The 27,012-nt window shown below is 54.0% G+C and overlaps 1 protein-coding gene across 1 annotated transcript in view; it reads right to left on the bottom strand.

The window, feature by feature from the left end:
• ARRDC1 (arrestin domain containing 1) overlaps nucleotides 1-12,285 on the bottom strand; it is a 37,774-nt gene extending 25,489 nt beyond the window's left edge. The window contains exon 1 of the mRNA XM_039720182.1: nucleotides 12,098-12,285. Within this exon, the coding sequence (XP_039576116.1) occupies nucleotides 12,098-12,215 (118 nt within the window). The 5' untranslated portion in view covers nucleotides 12,216-12,285. The remainder of the gene's footprint in view (nucleotides 1-12,097) is intronic.
• Nucleotides 12,286-27,012: the final 14,727 nt, after the last annotated feature.

The raw sequence follows: 27,012 nt of genomic DNA, 5'->3' as shown, positions 1-27,012 counted from the left end.
GGGACGGATGAAGAGCTGGCAACCGAGCTCTGAAATGGCACTTACAAACAGCCTGGGATTTTGCCAGCTGAAGCTTACCCGGGTCACCACGTGGCCTCAGCCAGGTCTGCTGCACCCAGGGGCTCCAGCGTCCCTGCTGCAGGGAAGGAGAGACCCAGCTCTGCACATGTGGGATGAGGTGGGTGGCAGAGCCACTGTGCCTGCAGTGACCCCACACAGCACAAGGGAGCAGGGCATGCTTTAGTGACAGAATCAGAGGGCACCCGGGGACTGAGATACCCTCTGGAAAACTCCTGCATGCCTGGATGCAGCTAACAAGGGAGCAGAGGAGGAGAAAGTGCTGTGGGAGTTGTGGGAGTGAAGTGAGTCTGCATCAGAGAAGTCTTCATTTCATGAAAACCAGCCATGGGAAGGAAAAGGCAGAGCCCCCTTCCCTCATCCCTCTCCATCAGAGCCATTGGCAGACAGTGATCACCACATTTTAACAGATTCTCTCAAGCTGCCAGGGACTGTCCAGAGCTGCAGGGACTCAGAGCATCCATGAGCTGGGAATGGGCCATTTTCCATCCCAGGGGCCAGAAGCAGCCTTGGGAGAAGGGGTGAAGGGTCCCCCTGAGCCTCAACCCCTCCCCAAAGCATGGCAATGGGACCTGGTTTTGGCAGGAGGATGGGCTGTCACAGGATGGGCAGCTGGAGGTCACCTCAGCACACAGCTCCACCTTGGAGTGACACCTTCGGGTTCAGCAAAGGTCACAAATTTGGGTACACCCTGAGATCCTCCAACCCTGCCAGACAGCACTGGGAAAATGGAAAGCCTGGGAGAGAGCAAGACCCATAGGCAGAGCAAGTTACTCTCAGTTTGTAGAGACTGGGTAATTCCTAGAAAAGTTCCATGAAAAGTGGACACGAAGAGGGGCAGGACGAGGTTTTTCTACTGATGGCCCTTACAGAAACACACCCATACAGCTTCAGACAGAAAGGACTGAGCAGGAAGGCTGGAAACTCACAAGATACACAAGTCCCTCTTGCATGAATATATTGAGACACTACTAATTAAACCAACAGCTCCTAATTAAATCTCAGCTGTCCCCATCCTTCTGGGTCCATCCTGTCAGTTCTTGAGACACAAATAGTCTTGAGCATTTCACAAGCCAGTGAGGCAAGAGCAGAGCTTACAACAAGAGCTGGAGGCAGTGACGGGTTTGGCACAAGGTTAAGGATTGTCTGGGGAGGTTTTTATCTTCTTCCTTCACGAGAACCAGCACAGGGGCAGGAAAGGGATCTGGCCTCTAACATGGAAGGAGAGGAGCTGTCTAGAAGAGTAACCTATGCTTTCCATCTCAAATCAAATCCAAGCCTGTAGCCAGGCCCTGGAAGGTGACTTGTCTGGAGCTGATGCACAGGGAGCAGCATGTCCCACAGCACCAGCAGCCTGCAGCTCCTGGGGGACTTGGCTGCTGCTTCCCCTGACCCAGGGGCTCATCCCAGCTCCCACAGCCATCACAAGCTCACAGCCAGTGCAGCTCTCTGCTCAGAGGCTCAGACGGGCTCCCAGTGGAATTCTGAGTGGTTGCTGTGTCTGACCCCTCTCTGTCCCTGTGCTGCTGCCCGTGGCAATGCTCCTGCCACACCCGAGCCCGGCTGCAGCCCCTCTGCAGTGGCACAAACTTTAGCATCATTTAGCCCCCAGGAGCAAGAGCAACCTCTGCTGTTCAGCCATTCCTTCCCCAGACTGGCACTTGGCCTCTGCAAGAGGCTGGACCAGCCAAACCCCTCACAGCAGCTGCCACAGCAATGCAAGGGACAGTCCCTCCCTCCCTGACCCTTCCAGGGCACCAGAGCCAGCCCTGCCAATCCAAGCTCAGCAAATGTGATCCCAAGAGCCAGCAGTGCCTGTTGCCCTGGCTGTGGCAACAGGGCTGCATGTTTCCATTGCCAGGCTGAGGCAGGAGAACCCACCTGGGTGTCCCACCCAACCTGCAGGAAGCCCAGACCCCACAAAAGAACCCCACACTGTAGGAAGGCTGAAGCAGCTCCTCAAGACAACCTGGCCTGTAGCAACCCCAGGGGAGTGACAGCCCTGCCACAGGGGCAAAGTGACCCACAGTCATTATTTTGGCTATGCATGAATTATTTCAGCCAGCATGAGGAGGGGCAGGCAGTATGGACACACAAGGATGTCCTCATTCCAGCAGTGCAGAGCCTCCAAAGGGAGGCTGGGCAGGTGTGTACCTGCAGAAAAGGAGGAGAACAAATCTTGTCTTCCCAGGTAGGTCAATCCTTCCCCCCACTGCGAGCATTTTCTTCCATCAGGCTGAGAGCAGCAGGAAAACCTACATGTTCCAGCTCCTCCCCAAAACCAAGGGTCAACATAAATCCTGAGACAAAAAAGCCAACTCTTGGGCTCCTGTTTAGAACAAACTCCTGCTCAAACCAAAGGCTTTTCTCCCTTGTGGAGCAGACAGGTTTATTTATAGCATCACAGTGTTTTAGCAGCACGCTGGCTGCCCTCGGAGGAAGGGGGTCATCTCAAACATCTGGAATTAAATCCTCATCTGAGCACACTTAACAAGCCAGGCTCTGCACACATCGGGCTGCAGGGGGAAAACTCACCAGTGAACAAGGCCACACAGGCTGTGGCAGGGGGATGAGCACGTGCCACAAAGTCTGTGCCTTGGATCTGCCAGAGGCAGCTCCTTAGCAACAGGCATGAAACACCACAGCACCTGCACCTGCTTCACTGCATGCAGCCCCTCATCCCAACCCCACCATGCTACTGCTGCTACAACCTCCCCACTGCTCCCCAGGCATGCTCCAGAAGGGGATGCTGGGGTAATCCTGTCTCCAATGCTGCCTCTTGCAAAACAAGGACAAGTTTGGGGCTTTTTTTTAAGCTTCAGACTGATTAGGCCCCAGTGCTGGGGCACACAGACTGGGAAGAGGAGGGGAGAAGTGGGCTTGCCCTGCTCGAGAGCCCACAATGCAGAAGTGGTTGTACCATAACAGCCAGGCAGGGCAGAGCCTGGACGTGTCCTGGCAGTGCCTCAGATCAGTTTTGGGAGCCCAGACTTTCACCCCATCCTGAACAGGTGGCACAGTCCAGCAGAGCTGCTCCACACAGTGCCTGCTGCCACGCCCAGGGCAGAGGTCAGCGATGTCATTCCTTGGGTACTCCTGCAAGGAGAGCAACTGTGCCCCACCCCAGCATGCTGAGGGACCATCCTCTTCCTCCCAGGCCAGGCTGGCAGACACAGGCACCCCTACGTGCTGGGAACAGCCAGATCAAACAGCAGTGAGAAACTGCTTGGCAGAGAGAGGCAGATCTCACAGCTCCCCAGGAATATCTCCATGCCAGCCACCCACCTGAGCCACGCTGGCAGCACTCACAGCCTCCTCCTCTCCCAGCATCCAGCCCTCCAAGATTTGGAGGGGAAAAGCAGAGAGGTTGCAGAGGAGCAGAAGGCTGGAGGAGAGATGGAGGCAACATTTCATGTGGAGCTTTGACTGCTCCAGGGTGTGAAGCCAACTTTTATCTCAAAAGATTTCTTTCATTTCTGCTACTCTGGACAGAAATTCAGAGTGGGAAACTGTGACCTGTTTGGAGACTGCAGTGCCTGCCCTCCTCCTAGAACTGCATTTGAGGCTCACTTCTGTTCATGCCTCTCTTGCTCTCAGGTGGGATGGACTGGGATGGGACCAGGGGCCAGGCAGGGCCTGCAGCTGCCAGCCTGGCACAGGAACATCTCATATTTAGGATCTCAGCAGGGCCCAGAAAAGTTTTACTCGTGATCCCCTGCACAAAACAGATTTATTTTAATAAATTTAATGTAGATTTAATTTACTCCATCTTTCTCAGGGGACCTGGGTAATAAGCTGGATTTTGTGAGCCCTGAATTTAAGTAAGCTATGCTCTTCAAAGAGAAACAAGGCTGTACATACATAAGCAGTCAGGGCATCTTAATCTTCAGCACTTGGCCCCTAGAGCAGCCCCGTGGGAAGGGAATGCAAGTCCCAGATGCCCAACATGCAGCCAGACAAGTGGAACAGAATCAGCAGCTCACCCTGGCTCACAGGAATGCTGATGGATGCCAGGACCTGCCAGCACTCAGCACTTCAGCCAGACAGGGACCACAGCCACCCTTCCTCAGACTGAGCAGTGCTAAAACAGAAGTGAGGAATGTCATTTTTTTATAGCTTGCCCAAAGTGAAATAGGTTTCCACCCAGCACTTAACACAACGTTAGGCCAGAGGAGTTAAGATATTCTGGTACAATTGGCTTGGCTGTCTAAAAAAGGAAGAACTGAGCAAGAAACTCCACCACAAACTACCACAGAGCACTGCAGGTCCTGGGGGGATGTGCTGGATGCTGGTGTAAGAAAATGCCCCTTTAAACTCATTAACAAACTCAATTGTTCTTTCCCAGCAAGTGCCAAGCCTGGCACCTTTTCCCACCTCACTGGCAGAACAACTGTGATTCCCATGGAAAAGGAGCAGCCAGGGAGGCTGAGCTCTCTGATGTCCTGGGAACACACCTCTGTCCTGGGAACACAGCTCTGCCTGCGACCCCTGGCAGCCCTGCTCTGCTCTTCCCACACCCTGGAGCAGGTCTGACAAGCTCTTTGCCCCACAGCCCCTGTGCCCCCGCCGTGGGAGCATCTCCCTCCACGCTGGGTGCAGAAGCCACTGCAGAAGATAAACAGCCGACTGATCAGGTTTCCCTACTCACCACAAAGAGGTTGATTCACCAGAGCCTACTCCCTTTTCAGACTCTTTCTAAATAAATGCTTCAAAGACTTCTGGAAATTCATGCTTAACAGGCTTACTGTAATACCAGAGCACCAGGGCTCCTGTGGGCCAGGCTCTGCTGTGGGACTGAGTCACGCTCATTTTCTTCTGAGACTCTCAGATACCCTTTTCTAAGGGGTAAGGCCACAAATCCTGTTGGCTGGTGCTCATTTTGGGGGACCCTCACTGCCACCCACAGCTCTCCTGGCCTTAGAAACAGACAGCCCTGCAGATGTAAGGTTCAGGAGCTCAAGGGATGCTCCTGGGCACAAATTCCCCATCACCCACTCTCCAGACAAGGAGCACATGCAAAGTCAGTCCAGCACCTGGTGGGGCAGGAGATCTGTCACAGGCTGGATGCCCCTGGGGCTGCAAGGATTCAGCACAGAGCAATTGTCACAAGCTGGCATCCTGAGCAAGCCCCTGCCTCCACGGCAGGAGAAGGACTAAAGCAGCACACCCAGGACTGCTCGGCCATCCTGGGAACAGGAGTTTTGGTGTGAGGGGTTGGAGCCCACTTACAGGGAGAGGAGGCAGGAGCAAGGAGTCAGGCAACCACGTGGAACCACATCAGGGCCCATCCTGCCACTCCAGGCACTGAACTCACAACTCAGCACACAGAACTGCTGAGACACCTCCAAATGATTTAGTGCTGCTGCAGCTCCCAAGCAGGAGCCAGGAGCCAGCTTCCCTCCTCCTAGAAGGGGAGGTTTCAAGGGCTTTTTCCTGAAGAGCCTTATTTACAAGCAGTAAAGCAAACCTACATTTAGTGCCTCCTCATCCTGGCCAGGTACCAGCACAGGCGGGTTCTTGTTGTGGAGGCAGGAAGGCACAGGATGGGATGAGAGAGCCCAGCCCCACCTGCTCCCTGCTGAAAACTCCCCATTGAGCTCTCGTGCACTGCTTTTGCACATCTCAGTTGTCAAAAAATCTCCCAACCCCAGCATCTTCAGATAAACCAGCCAGAATCCACTTCACTAAGCATAAGAGCTGCTCCTATGATTTTCTTTGATGCCATTCAACACAAGCAGCTGGATTCTCTATTTATAGCAAGATCATCACTTTGGAAAGATGACTTATGTTCTTGTTATCACCAGAGCACCAGATACATAACAAATCCTCGCTGTGCTGGGAGTGCTACAAGTTGGTAAGACAGTCCTCGTGGTCAGGCTGGGCTCCTCAGAGATCCAAGCAGACAGAAAAGGAACGTCTGGGACCTGAGCTGAACCTCTGGCCCTGACATTCAGACTCCTGCTAATAATCTCCATCGAGGAGGCTCCAACTTCTACCCATACACTGAGCATTCCTCTCTAGAGTTTTGCCTTCTAAGCCAGCTTTAACCCACTCTTATTGCAGGGAATATTTGGGATTCAGGGTGTTTTTGGGAAGGATGAACAGTGAATTGCTGCAGCATTGTTACCTCTGGTGTGAGCTGCCTGAGCCAGAACAACTGTCAGAGAGCACAGTGCCATCAGCAAGAACAAAGGAGTGGAAGTCATAAGCATTAGTACTCCAGAAATGATTCATGCTTCTTGGAAACAGCTTTTGCTACGGATATCTGACAAACTCCGGTTTTTAATGAAGATTAAGGTGCTCAGAGATCAGGGTGTTTTTAAACTAGGTCTCTAAATAATTCCAGGTTGGCACTAGCTTGCCACCCTCATCTTGTCGAGGGGGTCAAAAGGAGCTCAAGACACCTTAGAACACCCCATATCCTCTCCACTGCCATCATCCAGCATCTCAAGACCCCAACACACCTGTGAGAATTTACTCAAGCCATGCAACTCAAACCCATGGCCACCCCTCTGCACAGAGCAATACCCAGCCACAGGTACCCACGTTGTGGTGAAGGCCTCTACCCACCTCACTCCCAGCTGACTTGTGCACCCCATCACTTACTTTTCATTTGCCATCAGAGAGAGTGGGGAATGAGGATTTGCTGTTTAAAAGCCATCACAAGCAGACAGAAGCCTAAACACCTTTGTGGTATGGATCCATTTCACCTCTGTTTTGGATCCTAAGCACAGCCCAGGGACTCTGAGCATGTGCAGGCACAACTGTGCACAAGGCAAAAAATATGCTGACTGGCAACAGTCTGGTCCTTTGCTCATTTTCTCCTCTCCTAAGCACTTTGCATTTCTCCACGAGAGATTTGAAGAGTGACAGATTTTAAGAGCAGCACAAAGAGGCAATTAACTTCCACAGCAATTCCTGTTGCCAGACTCCAGAGGTCACACCAGTAGCCTAAAGGCTGTATGTTGGATATCTCAGCAATCAGCCCTCAAGAAAAGAGTCACAAAACCAAAGCCCAGCCCCTGACATGTTTGCCAGGTCATTTTAGGAGTAGCTGCCCGGAGCAGGACAAGGAAAAGACCTTCCCCAATGCCTGGCAGAACACCTTTCTGTATGCTCTGGCACATGTCAGGTCTGCAGCACAGCCCAACCACCCCACTCCCTTCTTCTCTTGGAAGGGCCTGAGCATCCCCTCTCTGGATAGCAGAGGGTGATCCACATGTTCATCCTCCTCTTACTGGCCATGAGAGCCTCTAGCAAGACTTCACCAAGCCGAGTGACAGCTCTGTGTCTTCTACACAACTGCTTCTTCCCTGGGGATGACTTAAAGCACAAAGTATTCCGCAACACACTCTGAGTGGAGCACGCCTGTCCATGCACCTCCCTGGCTGCTCCTCCTCTCCCAACACAGCCAGGAATAGAGAGCTGCCTCGAGATGAGAGGGATGGAAACCCACAGGCTTCTTCCTCCCAGCCAGGGAGCCTCCCTGCCGCCTACCTGACTCCAGCCCAGAAAGACAAGCTACACCTCTGACAGCTCTGCGCCGCTCCAGGGAAGGGATAAGCACTCACACCCCGTTTGTCACACTTGGAAGCAAATCAGACAGACAGAACTCCACTCCACTTGTCCTCCCATTTTGTTAAACAAGGGATGGGAGGCCGTGGCATGTCTCCTCACCAAGGAAAGCAGCAAGCAGTTTTTCAGCTGAGCACAAGCGGTGCGCGGGCGGGGGGAGCGGCGCAGAGCGGCTCGCTGCAGCGACAGAGACACAAACCCATCTTGTGATTAGTTATTGACTCCAGAGGAGCTGGAGCTCTAGCAGCAAGCCAGCCAGGAGAGCAAAAATCCCTCTTTTGTTCCCCAGCCTCAGACAGACTTGGCCACACAGCTCCCTGCTGTCTCGCTTCACACAATGAGAAAAGAAAGTTAATCCAGCTCCCCTACAGCAGGAGCCATCCGTGAGCATTCCTGAGCCTGGCTCATCCTGGCACCCACCACTGCTGGTGGACACCAGACAGCTCAAGGACCTCATGGGTCATGGCCAGGATCACCAGGGACAGTGCCCTCCAAACTGCCAGGCCTAGCTCAGCTCTGCAGGCACCACGCTCCCTCCCCACACCGCCCCCCAAAGCAGGGACCAGCCTTGGGGTCCCTGCTGCCCCAATGGTGAGTGGGTGACCCACGATGCCAGCACAGGGATTTCCAATCCTCATTTACAGAAAAACTTCTGACTCAGGAGAGAGCCAGCCAACTATGCAGGGACTGAATCCACCTTTTCCCCAGCACTTTCCCAAGCCACAGCCTTCCTGCAGGAACAATGTTTTCCACTGTACCAGAGGTCAAGTGGTAGGAGAATCGTGGCCAATGAAGTCCTTTGGTGTTATCCCTTCCCCTCAGGAAGGGCACAAGCCACACACACATCAGAACCACCAAACCCAAATTTCTCCCTGCTGCCCTTCTAGGGAACAGAAGTTACCTTTTAGTTTGGACACCTGACCCAGGATTTGAGAGCCCTGCTCTTCATCCCCCTTCACCACCAGCTTTCTCTGTCCTCCATACGAGAAGTGAGAATATTTACTACATTTAAGACCAGAAAAGAAAATTATTATTCATGGGTTCTCTGCTCTGTGGAAATGGGAATTATGTATCTGTATTTCTAGAGCATGAACAAATATGAGTACTTGTGTCTGGAGCTTTGTAGTTCGAGGGAGTGATTTTAAAGTCAACTCATCCCTTCATAAACCTGGACAGCCAAATAACAGAGGGGAAAATAGCAAAGTGCTGAAATCTGCTCCAGAAAGCACTTGCTGTTTCTTTTCTCTTGGTGACCTGGCTGTTATTTTAACATTACCCTGTTGAAGCCTCACTGAACAGCAGGCAGGACCAAAAAAATCCACATGGCCCCTGGAAGCCACAGAGTTGAGAGGAAAGTGCTCCAGCATCTCCAGGCAGCACAAGCCTTTGTTCCCACATGCTCCTGCCGGCAACCAGGACTGCCTGCCCTGCTCCAAATGAACTGGCTTCCCTCCTCCTTCCCCACAAATTAACTCCATCTCCAGCTGTCCCTGCGCAAGCTTCCTGTAAGATTAATTATTCTTTGTACACACACGCTTGATGATTTACCCAGCAAACCAGGCACAATGATCAGGAATTCTCCGTTTCCATCAGCACTCTCCCCTGAGGCTCAGAAGTTTTCTGGGCAGGTCTTTCGCCCTGGCACAGGCACAGGAAGAAGTGTGGCTCCTCAGAAGGTTCACGTGGGTCACCAAGGACCAGTCAGTATGTGTGATGCTGCTGCAAGGTCAGCTGAAGAAGATGTGCTCCTGAAGAGCCCTCACTGCCAGTCAGCAGGGCTGGCACTGACGCCAGTCTAAGTGGGAACATTAATGATCCCAAAAGGTGTGTCCCCAGCTACACTGTCCCATAACCCATGATTTCTCCCATGTTTAGCCAGGCACAAGGAGCTGTGTTTGTTTGCACTGTCACCTTTCAGAAGGTGTAATTTCCAAGAGCCAGCAGTTACTGTGTGAGGAGTCACCTACAGGCTGGTTCCGGCTGTGATCTCACACACCACAGCACGAGAAGTCACCGCGCCGGGCTCGCCTGGCTCAGGAAATGGAAAGCACCAAGCTGTGGAGCTGTGGGCCCGACCTGACAGGAGTGAGGGCTTTGTGTCTTCTCCTGGAAGCAGTTTAATAACCTGGAAAGTCACAGCTGGCCACAGAAGGTGTGGGGGGGATGTACAACATAAGATGAGTTGATGCCACCCAGCTCTCCCCACAGCCCAGCAGGAAGCCAGAGCACATCAGGCTGTCTGATCCCTCCAGTGCTGAGCCCACAGAGTTCAACAGGGCTCACAAGTCTCTTTAAGATCTTTCAGCAGGTAGTCACCTGCTGTAACACCAAAAGGATGTTTCAGCAGCTACATGAGCCTCTTCCTCTGAGGGTGAGACATTTCCTTCATCCAGAAATAAGGAGAGGGTGCCCAAGAGATCAAGTGTGGAGGGTTTAAGCACCAGAGACCATGAGATACACAGCAGGAGGGAGAACACACAACAAAGAATCCCCTTGTGCTTGGCAGAAGTTGGTTTCACATCCAAATGTGACTTCACTGGATGAGTTCTGACACCAGTAATGGAAAGTTTCGACCCCAGCTCATGAAGCCACTATACAGGAAACAGTCTAGAAGAGCTGCTCAGTGACCAAGCACAACAGAAGCATCGACCACAGGGAGCTCACCTCAGATTTTGGCTCAATGTTTCTGACAGCTTTCCTAGAGCTCAGCTGTCCCAGCTCCTACCAAAATCCCTGCACTAGCCCCAAACACCAGATCCCACAGCAAAACCCCTCCTGAGTTCAGGACCTGCACTCAACACCAGACCCTGATGCTTCTCAGAATCAAAGCAATAAGGAATCAGTAAGAGGGTCTAGAACAAAGAGACACCTTTCTCCTTCCCTACAAGAACACCAGGAAGCAGAGCAGAGCTGGTGTAGAGCAGAACCTGGCAGGTCCTCTCCAAATGGGAATTGTAGAGGCAGCAGCAAGTAGCTTTGGCCAGCTGGCAGCACAAGGGGCCAGCACACGCAACCCTCCAAGACCAAACTCTTGTCCCTCCCAAGAAGCACCTTCAGGAATGGATGGAAGTCTATGGGATGGGCCAAGGAGGGAAGACAGCCAGACTTCATTAAGAACGCCTTTGCTGGAAGTGCATCTGGGAGTGCTCTCCACTGAGATAAACGCTGGATCTGCAACTGTTTTGCTCTGACAGGAGTTAAACAGGCTACAAGTTTATGCTTGTCCTAGATACTTTTTTTCCACAAGAAGCTTCCAAAAGCTATTGCAGACAGCTGGGAGAGGTGCTCGCAAAAGCAAGGCTCAGGCAAGCATAGGCACCATCATCCAGGCTGACAGCTCTTGAACAGAGACTTCACATTTTACATTACTTGGTCTTTTTTTCCCCCTCCAATAATTTGTTACAAAGGAAGCAGCATGCACACACGAGAAGCAAGCAAGACCTCAGGGAAAACAGCAAATTGGTTCACATTTCCACAGCACTGAGCACAAAGCTGACTTGCAAATGCGAATGACTTCTCTCGGGCGGGGGAGGAAGCTCCCAGTTTGGATGATCCGAGCCCAGCAGCTCATTTCCCTGCAGTCCAGCCCCATCCCTCTGCCCTGCCGGACTGCACGAGCCACGAGCACGGCCTGAGCCTCGCGTGGAGCAACAACAAGCCCGCAGCACAGCACCCCCTGCTCCAGACCACTGCTGCCCAGCGGGCACTCTGCCCTGGCACTCTCAGCACCTCGTACACACCGCGCACATCTCCCACACTAGCAGAGCCACAACTCAAACGCCCGAGTTCATTCGAGATGTTACGGCACGGCTGCTGGCTGCGGACGGTGCCTGCCAGCCGGGGGCTGGGTGCCGCTCCTGCCAGGACACAGCATCGCCCGTCTCCTCCCTCCTGCCCACCGGGACACGGCATCGCCCACCTCCTGCCCTGCCCGAACACATTCGGGCTCCGTCCGACCCAGGGGCACCGGGCTCGGGGTGCGGGGGCCGCGCCGGGGCGATGCCTTTCCCGCAGGACTCCGGGAAAGCAGAACGAGACGGGCGAGCCCCTCCGCCACCTCCCGCCGCCAGCCTGGGCACCCGCCAGCTCCGGAGGCTGCCGTGGCACAGCCCCGCGCTGGGCTGTTTTGGGAAGGGGGCTGGGAGGATGTTTCCTTATTTATGGGATAGGAGCAAAAAGTAAAGAGGAGGAAGCGGAGGAGGAAATAATCCAGCAGGTTGCTCCCATCGGCCTCTCCCGGCCGCCGCATGGCAGCGGGGGCAGCAGCGATGGGGCAGCCCCGGAGCCGCCGGTCCCCGGAGCCGGGGAAGGGAGCGCGGCCGCTCCCCAGCACCCTCCCCGGGGCGCCCCGCGGGCAGCCCGCGAACCCTCCCCGGGATATCCGCCCCGCCGTGTGGCCCCGCGGGCGGCGGGCACGGCAGGGCACGGCAGGCCGCGGGCTCACCTCGGTACTGCAGCGAGCCCGAGAGCCGCACGGTGACGGTGCCGGCCAGCGGCTCGCCGGGGCTGTAGACGACGCGGCCGTCGCCCAGGCGGATCTCGAAGAGCTGCACCTTCCCCATGGCCGCGCCGGCCCGGCCGCTCTGCTCCGCTCCGCTCGCCGGCTCCGCTCGTACCTGCGGCCCCGCGGCGCGGGGCAGCGGCGGCGGCCGGGCCGCGGGCAGGGGGCTGCCGGTGGGTCCCTGAGAGCCCAGGGAAGGGGCCACTTGTGCGACCAGGCTGAGGGAAAGGAGCAGGCTGTGGGGCTGGACTGTGAGGGAAGGGGTAGCTGGTGGATCGCTCACTGCTGTAGGGTCAGGCGATGAAGTAAGGGGTAGCTGAGGGATCCCTGACTGCTATAAGGGAATGAGCTGTGCAGGAAAGGGCAGCTTCAGGGGCTGGGCTGTGCTAGGAGGGAAGGGATTGCTTGTGGGGTCAGGCTGCGAGGGAAGGAGCAGGCTGTGGGGCTGAGCTGTGAGGGAAAGAGAAGCTGATGGATCCCTGACTGCTTTGAGGGAAGGAGCAGGCTGTGAGGGAAGGAGCCACTTGTGGGGTCGGGCTGTGAGGGAAAGAACCACTTGTGGGGTCGGGCTGTGAGGGAAAGAACCACTTGTGGGGTCGGGCTGTGAGGGAAGGAACCGCTTGTGGGGTCGGGCTGTGAGGGAAAGAACCACTTGTGGGGTTGGGCTGTGAGGGAAGGAGCCACTTGTGGGGTCGGGCTGTGAGGGAAGGAGCTGACTGCCCAGCATGGGCCCAGTCTTGCCTCCTGGTGATCCTTGCTCCCTCTAATCTCATTTCCTCCCTGTAATTCTCCAGGCCCAGCTGTCACCTCTCCCTGCTCCTGTTTTTATAACCCCAGTTGCTTTAAGTGTCCAGTAAGAGGCAAATACAAGGGACCTGACAGCAACCTGGGACTGAGGAGTCAGTGATGACCCCATGCTCTCTGTGGATCAGTGGGTGAAGGTCAGGGTGTGCCAGGAAGCCAGCGATGACCGGCACACTTCATACATTTGCCGTGTTCCTCCCTCATCTCTGCCTGATTGAATATAAACCATCTGTAAAACCCACAGCAAAGGCAGCGCCGGGAAAAGGCACCTCCCGGCCGCTGGCGAGCAGGCTGTGTACACAGGCAGAATGAATAAGTGTAAAAGGAGCTGTTTATCTGCAGAGCACACCCAGCCCGGACCTGGCTGGACAGACAGACGTCCTCCCACGGCCCCACAGTGACAGCAGCCTGGGTATGTGGGGCTGTGGGACCCTTCGTGCTCCCTTATGGTGGCCGTGGCAACCTGAAACCCCTCACAGGGTACCAAAGGAGTTCGTGTGCTCCGGGCACGCAGGGCTCCTGCTGGGAAGCCTTTGCAGGCCCTCCCTCCTCCGGTGCTACCTCTCGTTTCCAGGCTGCGTGTAGTCACGGGCTACAGACACACAACAGGCTTGTGCCAAGGCTTTCTGCAGCTCCTCTCCTCCCGCAGGGCGTACCCTGGGATCCGTCCGCACGCAGCTCTCCTTGTGCTGCCCTTAGCTTCTGTTTTCCCAGGCTAGGCACGCCAATTTGCTCCAGTCTTTTTATTTTGTAAGACGAGCCTGCAGCCTCTTTCATCAGTCTCTGCAGCCCCTATTTAGCTCTGCCAGCAAAACCACACAAATTAGGAGAAGAGGGGGGTGAAAACACCCTGAGCTATAGCAGATTTTACTGAACCCTCTTCCCCCATGCAAAGTGGCCAAAGGCTCATGATTTGAGGCACAACCAGGACCACCCCGACTCTGGGGCTGCACTGGCACCCTTGCCCCAGAGGGTCACACCACACATGTGACAGCTCAGGGTGGAAAAGCCCTTCTCCAAACCTGAGCCACTCGTGCCATGCCGCAGCTTCTCCTGACACGGAGATTTATGCACCTTGTTTGCAGAGAAGTTAATTTTAAGCACAGCAAAGTTGCTCGCCCAAGGTCACGACGTGAGTAAAAAGGATTCCTGCACCGGGAGCTGAACAAAGGCAGCCAGGCACAGCTACAGTACTGCAAGGGCTTGTGCTAAGATACACAGGGTCCCTTGTCGTGTAGTGGCCAGCAGCAATGCCACAGCACTGATCCATCCCCTGGACCACTGGGTAGAGCAGTCTGTAAAATGTAACTGCATGGATATAATTAAAGCATGGAGAAGAGAAGGCTTCAGAAAGACCCCATTACAGCCTTCCAGTACCTTAAGGAGGCTTCAAAAATGGAAGGAGAGGGACTTTTTATATGGCAGTGGTTTTAAACTGATAGAGAGCAGGGTTAGATTGGATGTTAGGAAGAAAAATCTTTAATTAGAGGGAGGTGAGGCCCTGGCACAGAGAAGCTGTGGCTGCCCCTGGATCCCTGGAAGTGTCCAAGACCAGGCTGGACAGGGCTTGGAGCATCCCAGGATGTAGTGGAAGGTGTCCCTGCCCATGGCAGGGGGTGGAATGAGATTAAGTTCCCAAACCAGTCTGTGATTCTATAATTCAATATATTCAATGCCTGCTGTGCCAGGGCACCCATCATTCCCCTGGTGATGCCAGATCCAGGAGGATTTTACTCATTGCAGTCAAATAGTGTATTTACATTCCTTCCTCCCTGCTCACCCCAGAGTCATTCCCCTTATCTACTTGTGTGAGGAGTCATTGGAGTTAAAACTCAGAGCAGTTTATAAAAAAAAGTAAGCTAAGGATGTTTGGTAAACTGCCATGGTTTGCTTTCTGATATTTTTGACTATTGTTTTGGTTTTAAAAAAATGTTTTGAAGAGTTTTGTTGTTGTGGTGGGAAATCTCACTTCCTCTGCATTCTGTGTGCTCTCCCTTCCTCCTTTTTCCCTTATTAAAAGGGAAATTTTAAAAGAGAGAAGAAAAATGTCAAGACAAGCTTTAGAATAAAATTTTCCTTTCAGATGTCACCACATTCCCCTAACTTCAAGGAACATGAAATTTTCTGACAAAGAACATAGTAGTTATTAAAAGGAAAAAATGATCAATAAACCCCCCTTCAGGAGCACCTGAGCCATGCCTTGCCAGCAGCACAGATGAGCTTCAAGCACAGGAGCTGAGAGAGCAGCTGTGAGTGGTGTCACATGTGGGAAAAATGTGCCCACGGAGGGCTCAGCTGGGGCTGCAAGTGCGCGACACACAAGCCTCCATCATTAAGTCACACACATTGCTTGTGACTTGAATTTGTTCCTCTCTTGTCCTCCCAGGAGCTTCCAGCTGTGCACGCTGACACGGAGGAGGCACAGCCGCACCTGACCGTGCCTCAGTTTCCCCCGCGCTGGGGCTGCGCAGGGAGAGGCAGCGCGGAAATGCCTGGGCGTCCCCGGGCCGTGACTGATGCCGCGGTACCGCGGCCGGGCGAGGCAGCAGCGCGGTGCCCGGGCCGGTTCGTGTCTCCAGGTCACTTCCACCTGCCCGAGCCCCGCGGGCAGAGGGCCGAGCCTGGCAGGTGCTGCCCGGCACCGCAGGACACCCAGAGCGTCTCCCGCTCTCTTGTTACAAGATGAGTCTCTCTCCACCCTCAAATTCTCTCGTGTTTCCAACCTCTCCCCCAGCTCCTGCTGGGTTTGGCCGTGACTTGCGAGAGCCCACCACACCCCGCAAGGGCAGGCACCGGAGCGGCGGCGATGGAGTGGGAAGTAAAGCAGCAGAGTTTTGTGGAAGTTGACCTTTATGTTTCTTAGTTCCTTCCCTTGAACTAAAATACACAGATGTGAACTGCCGTGGAGGGCTCCCTGTGCTACCTACACCACTGACAGCCATTCTGTATTCCTGTGTACATAGACTCCATTACCTTAATATATTTATATTACACTTAGGTTTATTACCTTTCTAAATAATTTCCCTGCTTCACTCAGTGCCTCACCGCTTCTCAGCTGATTTGCTGGCGGGTAAACCACGTCATCTGATACCAACAGCAACAACAATTACTCATTTGTTGCAGGCTGACACCTTCCAGCAGTCCAGGCAGAGGTGGTGCCGTTCAGCCACACCTCCCTGCGCACCATCTCTCGCTGCAGGAGGCCACAGCCAAAGTCCCCTGTCCCCTTTCTCTGGTGTAATGTGTAATTTAGAAAATTTGTGGTGTGTAGAATATGATAGAAATATACACTATATAAGTGATAATTTTTGTAAGAAATATTTGGAAAGGTTACAAATCCACACGCGGGACCCAGGGGTTACCTCATACCTAGAGACTGCCTCATGCCATTGCGAAAGCACAGATGGCAGGGAGGAGAAGCCTGATTTACAGTCGAAAGAGCCTGGCTCTGGAGAAGATGAGTCCTTCCTCAAGAACAACCTGGGCCATGAATACTCGACAAGTACCGAAGAGCAAGATAGCAGGAACCATCGGAAACTTGCATCCCAATGCCAGGTTCCCCTAACCAGACATCGGCATTCATCGCTTGCCAGGAACCACATTGTCCAGCCCAACGCAGAGAAAGGAGACAACATGAATATGTGTACCCACGAAAAGAAGAAGAGAGACTCTGCCTCGGGCTAATTAAAGTGTATAAAAACTGCCCGGACACACACTGGCGTGAGCAGAGCAGGATCCGATGCAATAGACTGTCCCTTTTGATTGTGGCTATTAGAGGCTGTATCTCGGTAGCGAAATAAAATTTATCTTTATTAATTATTAATTTGGCTCGATCGATTATTAATTATAACATGTGGGTTCATCTACAAGGCAGCTCCCAGGCAGCTTCCCCAAGCTGGAGTTGGAAGTCCCACCAGTGGTGTACAAATCTCTGGGATCAACATGTGATACAATTATAAGACTGGTTTGGGTTGGAAAGCACCTTAAAGCTCATGTCATTCCTCCCCCTGCCACAGGCAGGGACACCTTCCTCCAGACCAGGCTGCTCCAAGCCCTGTTCAACATGGCCTTGGATATTTCCAGGGATGCAGAGGCAGCCACAGCTTCTCTGGGCAACTCCAGCTCAATGTCCTGGGACTCTGCAGCAGCTCCCCACTGCTGCAGGATCTCCACCAGCCTATTGGTCTCACCGAGCCTCCCAGACACAAGGGCCACCAGCCCACACAGCCCAGCTCCTGGGAGGAGGAGAGGAGGGCAGGAAGCAACCAGGAGCCACCCTCAGCACAGAGCCCGGAGGCAGCACTGCTCAGGGGCTCTGCAGGGAGGCCAGGCAGCTGCTTTGGGCTCCATCCCACAGGTGCCTCACCAACCTGTACCCCAAGACCGTGCCCCAGGCCTCACCCAAGAGTAAGAAAGAGACTGAAACGCGAGTGGCTCTAACAGCACAACAGATAACATTGGCTTACCCTCGCACTGAGTGCCTGATGATGGAGTAACTTGGCTGAAACATCACCAGAGGGACTGCCCTTCACCAGGCAACAGAAACACTGACATGCCCCCCCTCCAGCAGTTTGTTTCCACTGCTCATCCCCTTTGTGCCAGTAGGCACACCTGCTCTTCAGGCCAACTTTGCCAGCTTCAGCCCTTGCTTTTTGTTCTGCTGCTCTCTGATGTTAAAGGGTCCTTTGGGGCCACATCCTTTCTCCTTGTGACAGTGTTTACACACCGGAATAAACACACCTCTCAATGTCTGTGGTAAACGCAGCAATTTGAGCTCTTCAAGCCTCTCCCTGCAAAGCATTTTCTCCAGCCCCCATGTTATTTGCTGGCTTGTGTCTGTGCAAGCCCACGGACTGGCATTTGTGTGTCGACTGAAACGTGTGCAGGAGCAGCCTCCCACATACAGACACGTGCACAGACAGGAGTCCATGCATTAGAGCTGGTTTATGCCCCTGCACACAGAGACACACACAGGCCCTTCAGCTCACATCACTGGGGCCAGATGAGCACCCCTGGCTAACACACAGGGTGCTCCTGACCTGGTCTTCTCCCCCATCCATTAACCCTCATCCCTGGGATTCTTAAAGCAGCTCCTTGTAATCATCCTCTCCAAACCATGCAGAAAGATGAGGGCACAGAGAGTGAGCCCCCAGCTGAGGCACTGAGGTCCCGTGGCCCAGCTGGCACCCATCCCTCCACGTGGGTGCTGTGCCTTTGATCAGTTAATGCCCAGCCAGCACCTGGCAACTCTCACTAGCAAATCCTTAGAGAGAGACAAGGCATTAATTACTATTATTATAATTCTAATTGCACTGCCTGGATTTCTACTCTCCTTTGCTGGAAGAGTTCCCATTGCTCAGCGTGAGCCTGGGGAGAAGGATTGGGTGGTGGGATGCTTGTCCTCCCTTCCCTGTGGGGTTCAGAATCTGCAGGGATAGCAGATTGCTTGCACAACTTACAGGGTGTGGGAATACAAAGATTCACTCGACCTCAGTGATCCCAGTGGGACTTTGTCTGAGAAAAAACTGAAACCACAGGCTGAACTCTCATACTCCAGCACCACGCAGGATTTTGCATTTCTCCCTCACTGCAAAATGACATTTCATAGACTCATGGAATATCCTGAATTGTAAGGGACCCACAAGGACTATCAAAGTCCATCTCCTGGCCCTGCACAGAACCACACCAAGAATGACACCATGTTTATGAGGGCCAAGGAAAGCAACAGTTGCTTTTCCACACGTAGGAGCAGACTAAGGTCAAAGGATCATACAGTTTTCTCCAGGGAAATGCTTTGCTGTGGGAGCAGGGCAGCCCCACCCCTAGTTGTCTGACATCCCAAGAGATGTCCTGGGCAGGCAGAGGGTCCAGCAGCACGAGATCACTGACACCACCTGAGGTGCAAGACATCTGGATGCTGTATTTGACCTGGCTCTCATGCCTTCCTCCCCTTCACTGCCCAGTTTTTTACTTCCCTTTCCTCCTGTAACAATGTCTCAGCATGGCTGCCCAGGACAGTGACCCACTACAGCCCCAGCCAACAGCTCTTCCCACACTCCTGATGTTTGATCCCATCCCTCCCAGTGGGGAGCTCACTTCTCCACCACAGACTCATAATCAGGGAAGGAACATCTCAATAGCCACTCCCAGGCAAGGTCCACAATCACACTTCCTGCAGCACTTTCACCTAAATCCACTGAATTCTTCCCAGAAGTGGCCAAGGAACATTGCTGGCTGTAGGGGAGAAGCCTGTGACAGAGAGCCAGCAACAACAGTGGTGACATGAGACCACCACTGCTGCCAGCCAGGGGATTGGATCTCTGTGTGCCTCAGCAGCCCCCTGCTAGGATTAATGCACTCAAGCTGCCCAGCTGTCCCAATTCCAGCTGATGCAAAGCTCTGGCATGGCCCCTGACCCACATGCCAAGGACAAAAGTCACCAAGAAATCCCTCAGAAATCCCTCAACTCTCCACACAATCCAGCAGGAGGTGTCTGGGGACAGGAGATGGTGCACCAAGGGTCACATCAGTGACACAGCTGGAGACCCCTGGGGTACAGGGTCCCCACAACCCCCCTCCTCCTCTCCCACACCTCATTGCCCATTACAGCTCATAGACAACACCACTCCTGCTCTCAGCTCACATGTCCTCACCCCACTGCTGAGAAAAACACTTCATTTTCCTGCTCCTCACCAGTTACTCCGTGTGTCCAGAGCAAAATACAGCAATCCCCAGCATGGAGAAACACGTCCCAGCAGCTGCTCCTGCAGGAATGCAGAGAGCAGCCCTCTTGGCACAGCCTGGAGCAGATGTCTGAGCCAAACCATGGCTTGGTGCAGGAGCAGAGGCACCCAGAGGAGCAAGGCTCAGGGTGACACTGATCCCTCTCCACCTGCTGAGGAGAGTGGCTCCAGTGGACTGAACAGCCCAACCAACACCTGGAGGCACAACCAAGGGTCGCCTTCCAAACAAAACCACCCTTCGAGGTGTTAGGCCACAGGCAGAGCCCTCCCCATCGCCCAGGGCCTGGGCAGGGGACAGGATGGCATCCCAGCAGTGCTGACATGAGGACCAGAAAACCACCCCGAGCCAGGCATGCAGGGGAAGGAGTTAATGCCTCAGCAGCTTGGGCTGCTGAAGCAGCACTCTGGCTCTGCCCGAGGGCACCATCAGCCGCAGCACATTTCTCTTTGTGAAGTAATGCTTTCCGAAGGAGTTTGCTGGCTGGCTGCATCAGGGAGGGATGCTGGGTGAAAAAGCTGGGAGAGCAGAGGTGTTCCCCTCACCACACCCTGCTGCTCCTATGCCCGGGGATTGGCCCTCACCCGATATTTCTGTTTCCCAAACCATTATTTGGGTTTCCATGAGCTAATACTCCAGACTCAAAGGTCACCGCTCCAGGCCAGCCGGAGCAGTCACAAGGCAGGTGAGTCACACCTGGCAAATCCACCCTGCCAGAGCAGGAGGCAGCACTGAAACGTCCTCCACTGCCAGGACAGGAGCGATGCCTTCCCCACCCACAGCTGGCACAGTGCTGCTTACATGAGGGGAGTTCCTGCCCTGCCAGAACCCCCAGCCTGTGCCACTGCCAGCTGAGCTGGGGGCAGGTAAAGGGGCTGAGGGGAGCTCTACAATGTGCTCCTACCCAGTGACCAGGCAGCAGGGACACCCATGCAGCCACTTGCTTTGTGGCCCTTGTACTGGGCCAATTGCCAAAAATCAAACCCACTGTCCCCACAGGATGGAGCAGCTGGTGACAGGTTCTATCAGCAGCCCCTGGGACGCTGCTCCTGCCAGTGAGCCCCAGCTCTGCATGGAGGAAAGCTGCTGATCCCACCTGCACAGGCCCATCGAGGCTGCAGGGTGGTGACAATTGAAGTACAGGTGATTTTGGTGTGGCCCAGGGCAGGCCCTGGGGAGGCAGCCAGCACCTGTCACCATGGGGACAGCGATGGAAAGAGCCACCAGAGCATCCTCAGTTCTCTGCCAGCCTCCATGCCTCCCACACTGGTGGAGCAGAGCAGGATGAGCTTCTGCACATCCCTGTCCACTCCCCCAGCTCTGCCTCTCTGGGGAAACCTGCCAAGGCACCACCACCCGGTTTTCTCACTGGGACAGTGATTGCTGAAGTCACTCTGCCACCCCAGGGACCTGTCCTGACACAAGACCCCAAAGGAGCACATCAGGGGCAGCAGTGAGAGCCTCCAGCAGCCAGGGCAGGTACGAGGGTGCAGCCTGGCACAGAAACACCCAGTGGGTGCAGCCAGGAGGTCAGACCTTGGAGACCACATCCAGACATCGAGAGGTTCATCCATTAAACTGAAAGCCACGAGCAGATCAGCTTGTTCCAACAGCATGATAGAAAGCAAAGGAGGACAGAGCAGCAGTGAGGGATGTACATGACCCAAACAGCCTCTCCCTTCCCCACATTTTGTGGCAATGAGAAAACACATTCTGAGAACTGAAAAGCTGGTTAACAAACCTTGGGACCTTGGTCTGAGGACAGGGAGGAGAGAAAACTTGGTATACCTGAGTTAATACAGCCAGCATCACTGTTAACAGCATGCTTCAGCTCCCTGAGAACACGTGGGTGAGGTGAAAACATCCCAGGCACAGCGTGGGTCCATCCCCATGGAGCTCACTCCAGAACAAGACAATCACCCCAGCTACATCTCCCCAGACTGTTTTATCCCTCAGGGTTGGAGTTTCCCTATAGATCAGCTGCTGCCAAATCTGTCAAACTTTTACTTTCCCTAAACTACAATATCACAGTTCTATTTCCCACCCTCCCTTTATGCTGGGAGCTGAAGATAGTTTGAAATTAAACCAGTTCTTCTACCAGCAGCTGTTTCCCAACAGCACCCACCACCTTTGCACACTCCTACCATATCACAATCCCAGCCCTCTTACAGCTATTTTTACAGAGTCCTTCTAAAACCTGCCTTGCATTGACATTTCAACCACTGAAAACACCTGCCCTGATGGAAGTCAAGGCCAACAAATGCATTAATTTTGTGTTATTACAGTTACCAGGCTTGAGCAGCACCAGGAGAAATAGCTCATCTCTCCACTAGACACATGCCTGGCTGCAGCTACAGCCCAGCTGGTGTGGAGCCTCTCCCTCCTTCTCTTGGGCAGCTCTGCTGGTATAATTTCACTGCTGGCCTCCCTTGCTGCAACCCAAGCGCCTGCAGAAGTTGCAAAGAGCTTAAAGGAAAAAGAGAAAGGCATTATAGCAATTGCATCTCATAATCCTCTGCACACCCATCACTAGCACTGCTCCTCAGCGGCGGCAGGAAGTAAGGATTGAGGAAGAAACTTAATTCCCCACACCCAACATGTGATTTTCTCCTGTAGGCCTTTGTACAACCCCCTCTCCCAGGATCAGGGCACAGCAAGGGCCAGGGACTCCCAGAGGTCCAGGAAACCAGAAGACACCCCTGTCTTGGTTTGGAAAGACAGGTGTCTGCTAAGGAAGGCAGGAGCCTCCCTGAAATGGAGAATGTAAACCCCCTCCCTCCGAATTGCTATAAAATTCTAATTAAAGGGCTCTCAGGCAACAAATATGGGAGCAGGAAATAACTGTTCTTTAATAGGGAAGAAAATAAAAGGATAAAATAAACAATGCAGTAAACTAAAACAACACTGACAGAGTCAGAACACAACCCTGTGTCCAGTTGGAATTGTGTGTGTCTGCAGTCCTCCTGGAGTGTCAGGGGTGGTTCTGCTGGAGCAGGGATCCTGGAGAAGGGTGGAGTCTTCCTCTGATGATCCAGGGGAAGAGGCAGCTGCTGTTCCTCTGGGAAACCCAGTGGAGACACTGCGTGGTATTTCCAGAAACTCATGATCATATCCAGGTAGGAATGCTTGGCTCCTCCCTCTGGGCTCGCATCTCCCAGTGGGATGCTGCAGTCCTTAACAGCCATGCAGTGACATTCCATAGCCTGTTATCAGCAGATGTCCCCTCCTGAGGGAAGAGTGATTGTGGAAGAGATAAGGAAAACTGCCCACTTGACAAAAGACAGCTTCCACACAGATGGCAAATAGAATACACCTTGCCTTGCCATCTGGAACAACTCAGCTCCGGGACTGCCTCACCAGAAAAGGCATATCCCTCTGTTCCCAAGGAACTCATCTAGGAGGGAAGAATTGTTCATCCAGGAGTCCAGATCATCAGGAAAGTTCCCTGCAATAAAGCAGGTCTGAAATGAAGCCAGAAGGATGAAGCCAGATCAGGGTGAGGCTTGGTGAGGGCAGCCAGGGTGAGACACAGCCTGGGGATCTCCTGGATCTCTGCAGACCATGGGTGAAGGTCTGGGTGGCCAGCACAGGAGACCCACACTCCCAGTTCAGCTGGAACAGGGAGTGATGGTTCTGGCAGAGCTCAAATAAACATCTCAGGGCCCGTGCACTGGGATCCAGTGAGGCTGCTCACAGCCAGCAATGCCTGCTGGTGGCCTGACCCCCCGTGCAGCTCTCAGCCTGCAGCTGGTGGGTGCTTGTGCTGCTTTCCTGGCCCTGTTCCCCCAGCAGCAGGACTGAGGGCTCAGGAGGGTGCTGGGGTGAGCACAGGGAGCTCCTGCAGGTCATTAAGGGCTGATGAGGCTGCTCTAGGAGCACCTGGGGCAGCTGAGTTCTTTGCTGAGCTTTCTCAAGCCAGTGACCAAGTGCTGCTGTGACCTCACGGGGACTCTGCCATCCCAGTGTGACTGAGCCAAGCAGAGACAGGGCCTGCTCTGCTCTGCACTGCCACAGCCTCTGCTGCCTTCTCTCCCAGGAGCAGGAGGACAGGCCTGGTGGCTCCTCTTACACCCAGGTACAAGCCCCAACTTAACCCAGGCTGCTCACCCTGAGGCCATTTGTGCCATACAAACATCCCCCAGACAGGGAGTGCTGCCCCAGGGCACTGCAGTGCTCAGGATTGCTTTGCACCATCTAGATTTATTCTTTTTGCAGCAGCAGCAGCAGCCAGGCCCTGCCATGGTAACGGGCTTTCCTGGAAGGTCTGATTGCTGCATCTTCCCAGCAGTGAGGAAGCAGCAGGTCTCAGGCAGCCTGACCCTGGGACCGAGCCCCTGGGACTGAGGATGTGGAGAGGGATTCAGCACAAGCAACACAAGAAAAGCCAGTGTGCATTGCCAGGTCACTGCTGCATCTCTGCAAGACACTGCTGTCACCCAGGGTGTCCTCAAGGACTCCCCAGACAGCCCACCTGGAGCTCAGGTCAGGCTCAGGGGCTCTTTAATCCCACATTTTTGGGGACAAAACCAAGCTGAGAGCAGCTGGCTGCAAACCCAGCACCAGCCTGGTGACCACACACAGGCTCAGGCCAGGAGAGCCACAGGGGCCAGTGGGGTCTGGAGCCAAACCCCTCCCTGGCTCTCTCTCCATGGTGTCTGTCCCCCTCCACTCGCATTTCAACAGCAACAAATTGCTGGTAATGAGCCGTGTCTCTCTGTGAGCTGAGAGCCTTGGAGATCAAAGATGCTCTTACACAAAACCAAAATATCATCAGTGGCCTTTAAAGGCCAGACTAAGCTTCTGAGGGGAAAAAAATTCAATTTTCTGTAGATCTAATTTGAAACCATTTTAATGCTCATTAAGATAGAGGGACCCAAGCAGATTGTGTGGGCTGGAAGACAGGGAGAGAAAAAAAGGAGTTATTACTGACATTTTAGTTTAGGTCTTTATTCTATCCAGAGCTCCCTATTTCTCAGCAGCAGCTTTGAGTAATGCTATTGTTAGCACTGGAACTGTAATTCCAATGTCCTTTTTATAACTGGCTTGGAAAAAAAAATCCTGAAGGCTTTCAGTAAATTCAAAGTAATGGAATTTATAGTGGTAAAGAGAGACTTGAAAAGGGAGAAATGTGCAAACCCCTGTGCTGTTGCTCCTGTCATGGGGTGGCCACGGTGCTCACCCACCCTGGGCAGCCTCTCTGCAGCACCTTCCTGGGGTGCTTGGTGAAGGAAGGGACCCAGGGATGCCTGGATGAGGATATGAGGCCATGTCCCAGCTTGGTCACCCACTGGAGCCACATCTCGGAGTCTCTTATCCATCTGCAGGGTCACAGCCCTGGGGACAACCCTTCCTGAGGGGTGACGTGTCCCTCAGCAGCACCCAGCTCGGTTCCTGCAGCCCAGGGCTGGCCTGGGGAGTGGATACAGCCCCAAGGGGGTTTTATCTGCCACTCTCTGTGTGGAAATAGAAGATTTGTATTTGCCCCGTGGGTGAGGGTGGTTCTGGGGTCAGGTGGGCACAGCCAGAGCCTAAACCAAAGGAGCTTGATGTTTTGGTTTGCTGTGGTGCTTTTCTCCCTAAAAATACTGCTGACAGTTCTAGCTGATGCAGGCAAAGGTTCTGTTGCAATCTCCTCCCATCTAACTAACTTGAATTTTGCTTTACAGTAGCAAGAATTTATTTGGAGTGCGTTAAGCAGATTTATTTTCCTTCTCCTCCTAGTATTTCGTTGTACTCCTGTAAGGTGTAAGACAGCCACATCAAACCTGGGATCAGATTGTCCTTTAGTCATAGTCATTTCTCTTGGCATTGTGGCAGCTGCTGGATTTCTGGCTATCAATTATTTTTATTAGAGTAAAGATATGTGAGGCAGGGACCCGTGTTTGATATACAGCCACCTGAGAGGAGGGTGCAGCCACGTAGGGGTCGGGCTCTTCTCCAGGTAACAAGGATGACAGGAAACAGCCTCAGTGACAGGTTTAGACTGGATATTAGGGAAAATTCCCTCACCAAGAGGATTGTCCAGCCCTGCCCAGGACAGCGGTGGAGTCACCGTCCCTGGAGGGTGTTAAAAGCCGTGTGGATGTGGGGACATGGGGACATGGCTCAGTGGTGGCCTTGGCAGCGCCGGGGGACGCTGGGACTCGGTGATGCCGGCGGATTTTCCCAGCACGAACCGGGCGCTGCTCCCTGCCATCCCTGTCCGCGTCTGCAGAGGGCACCAGCCCCCCAAATGTCCCTGTCACCCCCGGCCGGGCGGGGACACCGCCGGGACAGCCGGCATGCTCTGGGCAATGCTCCGGGTGACACCGACCCAGCCATCCCGGGATGTTCCTGGGAATGCTCCGGTGACACCGACCCAGCCATCCCGGGATGTTCCTGGGAATGCTCCGGGTGGCACCGACACAGCCATCCCGGGATGCTCTGGGCAATGCTCTGGGTGGCACCGACCCAGCCATCCCGGGATGTTCCTGGGAATGCTCCGGGTGGCACCGATACAGCCATCCCGGGATGTTCCTGGGAATGCTCCGGGTGACACCGCCGGGACACGGGGGATGTTCCCAGGGAATGCTCCCGGTGACACCGGCCCAGCCACCTCGGGAAGCTCGTGGGAAATATTCTGGTGACACTGACCCAGCCATTCAGGAATGATCCTGGGGAATGCTCCGGGTGGCACCGACCCAGCCACCTTGGGGCACTGCTTTGGGAGAGCCCTGGATAACATCCAGGACAGCCCCTCAGCAGAGCCCTGGGTAACAGTGACCCAGCCCCAGCAGCCCCATGCCAGGCTGGATCCCAGCTGGGCTCCCAGCACTGCTCCCACCCATCAGTCCAGCACGGAGCACCAGGTGATGCTGGCTGTGTCTCCTGCCAGCATTGTGCAACCCCTGGATGGGGATGGGGACACTGTAACCCCTGCCATGGCCTCAAGTCTCAGCCCCATGGCTGGCTCCATCCCCAGCACCTCACTGAACCCAAAAATCTACTTCCAACAGTGGCATACACAGCAGAATTATTGGAAAAAATTCTTGTGGGAATATGTTGTTGTCCTTGCTTCCCCTGTACTATGGGCCCTGTGGGTGGGAATCACTTCTGCTTTAGGAAAAAAACAAAACCCTGACATGTGTTTTCTGGCCCAGTTTGACCTCAAAAAAGCACCCGTGAGAAGATCTGTGTTTTGGCAGAGGATAGCACGAATGCCTCCAAGCCAGTGGCTCCTGGCATGTGGGGAGAGGACTGATCCCAGCTCAGAGAGCAGCCACAGGAGTGGCTTTGGGAGAGCTCCTGGCTAGCCCTGGAGCCTCACTAGCCCA

The sequence above is a fragment of the Passer montanus genome, unplaced genomic scaffold (assembly GCF_014805655.1).
Source record: "Passer montanus isolate IOZ18808 unplaced genomic scaffold, ASM1480565v1 scaffold43, whole genome shotgun sequence".
NCBI lineage: Eukaryota > Metazoa > Chordata > Aves > Passeriformes > Passeridae > Passer > Passer montanus.
The sequence above is the reverse complement of the archived record's forward strand: the minus strand, read 5'-3'. Positions and strand labels throughout refer to the sequence as shown.